Here is an 11,381-nt window from a genome sequence, read left to right as displayed (position 1 = left end):
CATTTTGCACCTCTGCTGCCCAGTTCTTCTGAGCAAGCCACCACCAAGCACTACCTACTGTACACCACCATGAATGACCAGGATGCCACATCACAGCCTGAAGAATGATGGATTCTGCCATCCAGGCATCTTGGGCAATGAAAAAAAATTGTGTTTCCACCCAAACGCACCATATAAGCAAAATTATGAGTGTACAGATTAAGCCAACGGGGATCTTGACTTCCGCATATCCATAGGCTTGCAAAATCATCTCCTACCTTTCCTAGCCAGTGATAACTGAGTACTTGAGCAGCCTGATATGATTTATTTACGTTCACTGTTAGCCTGAAGTGCATTACAGCTGCTGTTCAAATTAACTGGTGTCCTGGGACACTGGTGACCCAGTAGTGCTGACTGGGCAAATGCACTCGCAAAAATCTCCCTTTATTTTGCTTTCCCTTTTGTAACATAAACCAAAAAGCAGTAGAAGCTGCTGGAGGCTCTAAAATGGATTGCTGCAGTGTTCCTCATCCTGAAACCATAAAAAGTTAAAAAATGTAAAGCTACATGAATGCCATCTACTGGAACTGAGACATCCTCCAACTAGCTGGAGATGAATTTGAGCTCATCCTCCGTGAACTGCATTTTTATGTAACTTAAATAGGAACAGCAAATGAACTCACATGAAGTTGCTCGATTTTGCATTCTTCAATTTAAAAAAAATTAAACATCACTTTGGGATTTGAGATATCAATCCCAAAAAGCTAAAGTGAAGAAAACGGGTTACATCTTTCCTGAGTTAGCTAGTGAAATAGCATCTTCAATAGAAGAGTGGAGTGTTTTAAAAGGTCAGGTGTACAAAATAAAGCTGTCTTTGAGCAGCTTTAACTTATGCAACAGGTACTTCTGTGGATAACCCAAGCTCTTGTCCTTCGTAGAATTACAGTGCTAATCTTTACATAAGCAGGAGCTGTCCTCAATAGTATTGCCCTGTTTAAGAGGTACATGCAGGCTTTTATTCTGTATCATGCTCAGGGTATACATCCTATTGTTTTCCTTCTCTAAGTATGGCACATCAGAGGAAGGATATCTTAAACAGCATATGTGTATTAAAATACGTGTATTAATGATCTATTATCTTTCATTAGAGTTAATTATTTCAGACAAATGTTTGCCTGACATTTTGAAAAACTGTTCCATGTTGTTATGAAATACAAATTTAGAAGACTATCTATGCATTTTCTATGAGATCCTTTGTCTATTCCACCTTTAGACTGGAAAAGCACCTGATACATATATTTGTATTCACAGATGATTCAAATCACGGTGTATTCTAAAGATACGTATTATTGGTTTCCCATTAATTTTTTCAATTTTTATTATATATCTTTGTCTATATTGCAAATGTAGATCTGCAATCTGTTTATTAGAAATGCACTAAATTATTTATACACACACATATCAGAGGGATCAGAGCTATTACAAGTTAAACATGACAAGGTTTAGTTTTGCAGTTCTCATCTTATTGAACAGTTCCTTGAAATTGCTAAGTCAGGGACACATCCATCAATCTTCATCAACCCAAAGCCACCTCTGAAGTGCCCAGAAATGTTCTGCTTTATAGGAATTTGTGCCAAATATTCTTTTTCTCCCTGGGATGAGTCAGGATGACCAGAAATTCTACAACATTTTATTAAAGCACTTGAGCAAAGCAGAGGGGTTAAGGTCTCTTCAGAAAGAAGCCAATGACGCTGCCTTGCAAATTAGATATCTGCAGGGAAGAGAATCCACATTGCAGATTTGGATTTCTGCCCACATCATTCCAGTAAGCAATACAGCCTAATATTCTGCATTCAGCCTGTGCTAGCAGGGATACGGGTATCTACTTGAATATCTTCTATCTTTAGGAAAGAATGTGTAAGAAAAAGAGGTTGCCCCTTCCTCCCAAAACTATATAGAGTCTAATACACAAAATAACAAGAAGGCAACTCCTGTGAGTCATCTGGAGTGAGGATAGATGATCACACTATTGCAACAACGTTCCTTATTTCCATATTATCTTCAAAACTTTCCACCTCTTTCTTCCTAGAAGTGAAAGGGAAAATTCAGTACTCTATAGAAAGTGAAGATCCAACCCATTTTGTGCAGTAAGTAAAATAACTATATTGTCTGCAGCTTTAATCTCTGTTGTACTGAGATTGAGAAGGCATACCTGCTTCCTAAACGGTCCTCTTTTTTCTTAGCCAAAAACAGCTGGCAAATCTCTTTCGCTTCCGCTGTAAAGCTGGCATGTTCAAATTTCACCTCATCTTCCAGAGTTCTTCTTCTAACCTCATCCTTACTGACCTTTTCTTTGTAATCCTTGAATGGTGTTCGCCCAGCAACCATCTCATAAATAGTACACCCCATAGCAAACCAGTCCACGGGATAGCTGTAGTCCTCTTCCTTCAGGATTTCCGGAGCCATGTAACCATTTGTCCCAGCCTATTGCAAACAGACAGATTTACTATACAATGTCAGTAATGAAATGCATACAATTAAACAGACTAGTCTATAATTCTTCCAAAATATTCTACTGATATATTTTGTATCTAGAAACTCTGACTTTTTTTTAATCTAGAAATCGTGAGGTATAACTTTTTTAGCACATGGACTATATCTCTCTAAACATCTTAGCACATAGGAAAACTGTCTTAAATATGCTTTTCCAAGGTGAAATGTTTGTGCAATTTCTACCTAAAAGTGGTCTATTTTCAAATTCATGGCTAGCTTGCTTTCTTCGTCCATTTTATTCTTTTTCTCGGTTGAAGATATTGTTAGTTTTGTTGTGTAAACACAAGTAGCAATCAGTTTGAAAAGATTTTAAAAAGTACAAAAATCAAGCAAAACAATCACTGATTCCCACCCTGTTCAATGGTTGTAATTGGTCCAACACAGGGGTCTGCTGCTAGTGAGAAAACTCTCATCAAGCCAGCAGCTGAGCTGCAATGAGGAAGTTCTCAGCCACCTCCCTCTTGGGTTTCTGGATAAATGTTCTACCACCAAGGGCCAAAAAAACTCTTAAAAACCACTGGAAGAAAGTAAACCTATGAAAATTATAATTCATAAATTACAGACATTTGGGTGAAGGAACAAGTTCATATTTCCTGACTAAAAAAAGATGCCTGAATAAAGACTATTTACAGCACTAATAGCCCCTTCTCTGAGAGAAGAAATGGCCACTCTTTGAGAGGGACATCTGCCTGCTTCCTTCCCAGCCCAGGCCTTCCACTTTCCCCTTGGGGGACAGGCTGCAGTGTTTGAAATAGCTTCTGCTGCCTCTGTCCCCAGGGAGCTGATTCACCTGTGAGGGAAGTGAGGAGATCAGCGTCTTTCTACACTCTCTGTCGCACTGTTCCATGACTGAGGACATGAGATTTCAATCGGAACAGCATTTCCTCAGCTGAACCCACGTTCACTGGCGCACCGCATGCGCTATCTTATGTATTTACCAGATTCACCTAACAGTGATAACATGTCAGAAGTTGCTTGAACCTCTCATATTTTTTTAAATACTGGGACTGATGTATTACCAGTACAACAATTTAAAATAAAAAACTTTGTTTGGGCAAAATCCCACTAAAGCTTACTCAAGATGGTCATTATTACTGCTATCAACATACAATTGATGAGCGATTCACTCCAAAGCAAAACAGTTAGAAAAAGGTAACTAAAGCTAAGCTCATTTGGACAAATTGTATTCATAAAAAGCACAGTTCAACAGATGGATTTTATTTTATGGGGTTGGGTAACCCCTCTGATTTTTGCAGATTTAGGCACAGTACTTCCAAGTCAGGTCTCCCCCCATGAACTTCAGCTTGTGTCACTTACACATTACGACATATACTCTACTGTAAACAATGTGTGCAAGAGGGAACATTTAGCATCAATTAAAACATAAGCCTAATAGACAGAAAATTAAATCCACTTTATTTTCTCTCTTTGTAGGTTTTTTTTTTTTTCCTTTTAAGGATACAGAACAAAATTCTCCATATGGTTGAAAAACAAAAATTAGATGAGAAGAACAAAAGTATCAGTCAGGTTGAAAGCAAAAGGAAAGGTTAAAAGCAAACAGTTGCCTCTCTCACTAAAACCACAAAAGTACAGAGGAGCAGCATGGGCACTGCAGCTGCTGACATCATCCCACAGGCAGTTTGTACTGCTCACACTGGATTTCTCCAAGTAAAAATATTGAGAGAAACCCTGACAGTATTATATTTATAGGTATGATTACTGCTCTATTCAGGGAAGGGGACAAATGCTCAAACATGGACCACAGACCACAAATCCATCTGGCCTCAGAAAAACCTGGAAAGGAGAGGAGAGGTTGAAAGACGTAGAGAAATTTTGATACAAAAGCTTGCACACAAAGCTCACTGTGGATTAGTAAACACAGCTCTAAATAGGTTTCTGGAATATTTTTTTCTTTTTTTTTTCTCCTTCTGGGAAGCAATAAACATTTTTATTTTTACTGAGATGAAGCTGGGGCACTAATGCCTTGAAGAACTATTGAGTCAAATTATCATCAAAATGTGCTCTTACAGCACAATATGGTCTTTCTGATAAGACATTGTTTTACTGCAACTTAGCATCATCATTCCGAACCTGGATACATCTGACATGGAAAAGTCAGAAATCCACTGTCACAAATATGTCTCAAGGCAGCTCCTTTCAGACTGCCTCTTTCCTTCCACTTGTGTTTTCCACAATTGTTTTTTCAAAATAAATAGTCGCCAAGTAACTTCAGTCTCTTCCATGGGCATTTTCCACATACCCTCCAGTAGGACACACCATCTGAAAAAACACCATGCTTTGATATGGTGCTTGTGTTTCTCAAGAACAGAGAAAGCAAGGCCATCATTACACATCAAAAAGATGGCACGACCCCAACTTAATAGAAAACAGAATGGACCAACAGCAGCCTCCCTTCAGACTGAAGTGACAGGCTGTGGATGAGCTTAAATGTAAACAAGAACTAAACTTCAACATTCTAAATTAGTAGCACTGAAATCTTGGGCTGTTACTGAGTTGATCCAACTCCATCTGAGGAAGTCTAGAAACATAGCATTCTTCTGATATGCCAAACCATTTCAATTCAGAATTTAATGAGCGATGGTTTTCTCATAGAATTTCATTCAAACTTCAATCTAAAAACAAATCTCTCCCAATCCTGAAGCTTTCCTTCTATTCACAATGAAGAAACAGGCTAAGAAGCAGGATTCTGAACCTAATCTCATAAGCCCTGAGACTCAAAACCCACTAAAACATGATAATTGTATAGCAGAAGCAAACACATTTCACAAGTAGTCAACAGTGATTTTTAAAGGGGAAGAAAAACAGTAAGGGGGGAGAAATACATAAATCTCTATCAAAACAGGAATTTGAAGAAAGGAAGAAAAGAGCTTAAATTTTAGTCTTTTCCACCTATTTCTCTACATGTGTAATTTTGGCAAAATCATTTGGGAAGAAAGATACGAAAGCCTTTCGCATTTGCTGTATTAGAGAACACAAAAAAAGAATTATTCAGCACCTGCAACTGGAAGAACATAGATCCTTCAAATGAAGATTTAATTCTATCTTTGGAGAGTAGGCAGCATTAGAGGGAAGGTAATACCTAACACCCCTACACTAATCATTATGGAGAACAAGATGTAAAAATCGTATCATCTTTCCAGGAAAAGATATCCTACAGCAACAGGAAAGGCAGCCTCAACAACCTGAGGAGAGGTTTATCTAAGGAGGTAAAACAGAAGCTTTGTGAAGGGAGTTTTTAAACTGTACAACTCTCACTAGCAGTGAGATTTGAGCAGCAAAAAATAATGTATTGGGTGGAAAACTTATCCACTGATTCCCAAAGCAAATGTAAATTAAAGTAAATTACTCTTGGCAGGCCTTGGGGTAAATAAGTATACCGTAAATTATACTCTAGTGCAAAAATGAAAAAAAAAAAAGGACAGAAAGCAAAGAAATTAAAAGCCACCACAAAAGATAAATGCATTATTTTTTAGAAGGGGTCTATTTCCCATGGGCTGGTACTGAATATTTAATTCAGTTAGAATTATCTGATCATGCCTCAGAACCGGTATCTCCAAGTATGGGATACTGATATGTCTATCAGACAAAAAATCACTAGGTTTGTATGATTTTGCAGATGTTTTCATTCAGTAAAATTTATAAGTAAATTCAGAAGTTGTATATTAATTGAAACCCACTTTTTCTTACTAGATCTTACTTTACATGGATAAATTTCACTCTTTTAATGAAAACAGAGAAAATAAAAAACCCACACTCAAAGTTAATTCCTTTGTTGTCAACTCTACACTACTAGGATGTTCATTGGGTTTTGACTGAGATGAAGCACATTATTCTCTTCTTTCCTATAGAATTCCTGGTAAGACAAGGAACCATTTGAACATATGTGTTAACTAATCAAGTGATCTTACAGAGACACAAACACATATCACGCCTTCATTGATCTGGAAGCATCTAATGGGACACAATAAATAAAAATATAACAAAGAAGACAAAGAAAGTTATATTATCCCAACTTTTTACAGGAGACAGAAATCTTATGCCTTCAGAACTTTCTGAAGCGTAGTAGTACAACACTAGCTATTTTTTGCTCGCTCTCCATCTAATATTGTCTTTTGTGATGATGAGCAGGATGCCTTGCATAAGCTGCTTGAATTATAAAAATAGTCATTACATTTCAGTCAATTAATTTTAATTGACTTGCTTTTGGAAAGGGTTCACAGATCTACTTTGCCTTTATTTCACTATCTTGAGAACAACCCAAAAGACAATTTTTCAATAATCCTCTAAAATGTAATGACCAAATGCCGCCCTTGGCTACATTAGCGAAGAAGTTCTGTTGAGTGAAATTACTGCTTTGAGTGCGGTTTGACAGGGCATAGTAGAAATGACTCATCTGAAAGTATACAAATGTTTCTTTTGTGAAATACGATCCTGCATAAATTTTTCAAAGGTCACATAATTACAATCTTTTAGTAATTCAAGATGTGATCCTGAGAAACACTAAGTGCACTCAGATCCCAGTGCAGTCAAGGGGCACTTGGCACAGCAGAGCTCGGAGCAGAACGAGGCCCGCAATGCAAGCAGCTCACACATCCCTCTGACTGCTGTCCCGACAAGGAAAGCCCCTTCAACACCACCCCTGTCCCAGCTTCTAGCAGGTGCAGGCAAGAAAGAGAGAGAAGTCTCTGGAGCTTTCAGCAGCACAGAAACAGGCACATGGGGAGAAACAGGATTTAGATCTTGCTACCTTTTCCCACAGATCTCTGCAAAACAAACTCAATTGATATCACAAAAAAACAGTAAAGCAAATCAGAATGTCTATCTTTTGTTTGCCATGGCACAAGAACTGTTGAACAGAGGAAAAAAAACAAGCTGAGTTTAGCTCTATCAGCTGTTTCCTGGGGCTCGGTCCTTCCTTCCTCCAAGGGGTGCCACTGCCTGCTTTGTTCTCTTGTCCAGCTGTTCCTCCACTCTTTCAGCAATGGCCTTAATAGACCCTGCAGGAATGCAGGAACAGACCACAGAAATCTCTTCCCTGCACACAAGCTGAAACGCCCTAGATGTGGAGAACAACACTGATCTGCCTCTGTCAATCACTTCACCATCTTAATTCTTCTCCCAAGAGTCACTGTGAGGAGGAACAGAGCCTAATTTAAATGAGTCACACAGAATTGTAGCTCCTCCACAGTTTTTTCTCACCACAAGTTCATACAGTTACAAGAAACCAGCTGACCCAATTAATAGGCAACTATTTTTTTTAAAAGAAGATAAAATCAAATCTAAATAGGGTAAAAATCACTCTGGAAAGTCACACAGAACAAGGATTCTGGCATATTGTTAATGCTTAGCAGAGGGAGGGACCGTCCGATGGGATGGCCCATCATGAATTGTTTGGCTACTATTTCAGAAGAACACAAGGAGGACTGTTCAGAGTAGTGGGAGAAGATAATGACAAAGACGGTATAGGAGCTTAGGAGCTACTGAATCCCACATGCTTACGTAAGATTCAATACTAAACTTCTTTGATTTTCACATAAGAAGATAATTTTCATAGGGAAAGTTGTGCTTTAAAAAAAGCCCACACAGGCAAAAGCACAAAAGGGACAAAACAGATTTTTGCTACAGTAGAAAAAAAGAAAAAATTGCCTCTGGGTTCAAAATCACTAACTGGAATAGTAAAAAAATCCAGCACTGGTTTTCACTCTCTTAAGCTTGGCCACCAGTAATCACTGAAATGAAGTTGCACAACAAAAGAGAAAGCCACTCGGTGCAGTAGGGACTGCTGCCTGTGTGTTCCTCCTTGGGAAGAGAGACACAGTTAGAGCATGATTTCAGTTTAGATTCACGCTGTATGGAAGTCAAAGGGATAAAGGGCTTGAGAAGGGACAATCCAGTAACTGAGCACCAATTTTAACTTTGGATTCTACAGCAGCTCCCCGCTTTCTTCCTGCATAATCACACATAAATCTTTGACTCAGATCCCTGTTGGAGACAGAACCTGCTAACAACTCCCACCTCCGTCAAGTGTCATCAGAAGACATCAGAAGGCATTCACAGACAGGGAAGCAATCAGACATTACAGGATGGAGCACTTAGGACAAGCAGAACACTTGGTAGAGACTCATTAGCACACAATTAGAATTCAAGAATTATAAGGGTTATCTAGTCTTCCTGTAACACGATTTTCTCTTTAATTTCCTTTCAAATTTCTCCTGACCATTTCCCATCTATAATATAGAAATAATACTACTTCAGAGATATTCATGGTTTCGTTATTTAATGACCATAGAATATTCCATAAACAGTATTAAAAAGGGAGAAAACTCTCCATATCTCTTAGCTCTGTCTATATTTTATGAAGCTCTTCATAATGAATGCAAATACCGTATTGTGGCACCACACATAGACTGCTTTCTCAGAAAGGGGATGTCAAAGAGAAATCCTGGGTTCTGTGACATTGTGACTGAGCGGACAGGACTGCAGGGTGCTCTGGGAAGGGTAGGGGCCCTCCAGTGTAGGTACAGCCACTGTAGGTTAAGCAGTGCAAATGTCAATGAAGCCTGGAGAATTACTGCTGATCACTGAAATCCACGGGATTTCATCCACTTTATCTTCCAGGATTATGACTAATGTTGGAGGTACCATTCTTTAAAATGTAAATCCAAGGAGATGGGTACTGGCTGCATCAGACCAAAGGCCCCTACGGTCAGTTTACTGCCTGTGAATTATATTCAAACAAATTAATATATAGGAAAGTCTCTAAGAGCCTGATGTGTACATTGAGACTTATCTACACTTTCCTAGACTCCAACTATTTGCAGTTCAAGGGCTTCCAGAGACAGAAATGGTTTCTCTCAACAAAACTTTTTTCCATCAATTGTCCACTCTCCCCCTGAACCTAGATAAATTTATAGAGCCTACAAGACCTTTTGCAAGAGAGTCCTGCTGCTTAACTACACTCTGGTTTAATATCTGTTTTAAGAACCACGCACCTGCTACCTTTCACTAACAGATTTTAAACTCGAATAATGGGCAAAACCAAGCCCCCAGTCTTCACAGCTTGCATGTGTCTGTAATTCCAGGATTTTATTTTGTCTTCCTAAAAAAGTAACTGCATGTCTGTTAACTGAAACTACTCATGACAGTATGTGGAATGTTACATGTGGTCCAGTAAGAACAGAAGTACTACTTTCCTCACCATCTCACAGCTTACTGTCTGCAATACTGCTTCTGGTCAAAGCTATCAAATCAAAAGTTCAAAGAATTACAGTGTCAGCCAAATGCTGCATTTCTTATCAAATGAAATAAAAACATCTTTGACTATGATGAGTCAATGTGTGGCCCACTAGATATTTTACCCACAGGATCATTCTAGAATGTACACTATTTTTATAGAAAATCCTATAGCATTTATTAACTGTCAGATTAAGCTGGATGAGGAACTATGGTAAAAGTCATGCAGAGACCTCATACTACATCATAAAGGATTCCAATGTCACTCCCTAACAGAAAAAATGGATGGCATGTTGTGTGTAGGAAAAGTATTTCATGGGACACATTGCATTCTCTTAATTTGAGATGACTACAGTATCCTTTCTGCCATATCCAAAACTGCAGGAGGCAGAATAGTCTCACAAATTCCTTCACTCTCATGATCATGGAACTCACATAATTTGGAAAATATTCTAAGATCATCAAGCCCAACCATTAATCCAGCATTGCCAAGCCCACCACTAAACCACGTCCTTAAGCCCCACATCTACATGGCTTTTAAATACCTCCAGGGGTGGTGACTCCACCACTTCCCGGGGCAGCCTGTTCCACTGCTTGACAGCCCTTCTGGGGAAGAAACTTTCCTTAATATCCAATCTAAACATCCCCTAGCACAACTTGAGGCCATTTCCTCTTGTCCTATTGCTTGTTACCTGGCAGGAGAGTCCAACCCCCACCTTGCTACAACCTCCTCTCAGGGAGTTGTAGAAAATGGTGAGGTCTCCCTGAGCCTCCTTTCTCCAGTTCCCTCCTACCAGGCTTGTGCTCCAGACACTTTGCAGCTCCACTGCCTCTCTCTGGACACACTTCAGCACCTCAATGTCTTTCTTGCAGTGAGAGGCCCAAAACTGAACACAGGATTCAAGGTGCGGCCTCACCAGTGCTGAGCACAGGGGAATGGTCGCTGCCCTGGTCCTGCTGGCCACACTATTGCTGGTACAGGCCAGGATGCCACTGGCCTTCTTGCCCACTTGGGCACACACTGGCTCATGTTCAGCCAGCTGTTGACCAACAACCCCCTTTTCCCACTGGGCAGCTTTCCAGCCACTCTTCCCCAAGTCTGTAGTACGAAGGGATTGTTGTGACCCAGGTGCAGAAACTGCTGCTTTGCCTTACTGAACCTTGTAGAACTGCCATCAGCCCATCAATCCAGCCTGTCCAGATCCCTCTGCAGAACCTTCCTGCCCTCCAGCAGATCCACATTCCCAGCCAACTTGCTGTTGCCTGCAAATTCACTGAGACTGCACTTGATCCCCTTGTTTGATCCCCTTGATCAAACAGGGCTGGCCCCAGTACCGAGCTCGGCGGAGCCCCACCAGTGCCCAGGTGCCAGCTGGATGTAATTCCATTGCCCACCACACTCTGGGCCCAGGTATCCTGCCGTTTTTATCCAGCAGAGAGAGCCTGTGCAAGCCATGAGCAGCCGGGTTCTCCAGGAGATGCTGTGGGAAACAGTGACATAGGCTTTACTACAGTCCAGACAGACACATCCACAGCCATCTCCTCATCCACAAAGCAGGTCACCATGTCATGAGGCTGGTCAAGCAGGACCTGCC

The 11,381-nt window shown here is 40.1% G+C and overlaps 1 protein-coding gene across 4 annotated transcripts in view; it reads right to left on the bottom strand.

Moving 5' to 3' along the window:
* GRK7 (G protein-coupled receptor kinase 7) overlaps positions 1-11,381 on the bottom strand; it is a 40,626-nt gene that overhangs the window by 20,300 nt on the left and 8,945 nt on the right. For all 4 annotated transcript variants that reach the window (XR_004242055.1, XR_004242054.1, XR_004242056.1 and 1 more), the window contains exon 3: positions 2,192-2,463. Coding sequence is in view for 1 of the 4 variants with exons in the window: in XM_032119232.1 (XP_031975123.1) it covers positions 2,192-2,463 (272 nt within the window). In the remaining 3 variants the exon portion in view is untranslated. The remainder of the gene's footprint in view (positions 1-2,191; positions 2,464-11,381) is intronic.

Source organism: Corvus moneduloides, chromosome 10 (genome assembly GCF_009650955.1).
Source record: "Corvus moneduloides isolate bCorMon1 chromosome 10, bCorMon1.pri, whole genome shotgun sequence".
In the NCBI taxonomy this organism is placed as follows: Eukaryota; Metazoa; Chordata; class Aves; order Passeriformes; family Corvidae; genus Corvus; species Corvus moneduloides.
Note: the sequence above shows the minus strand (reverse complement) of the source record. Positions and strands in the feature narration are given on the sequence as shown.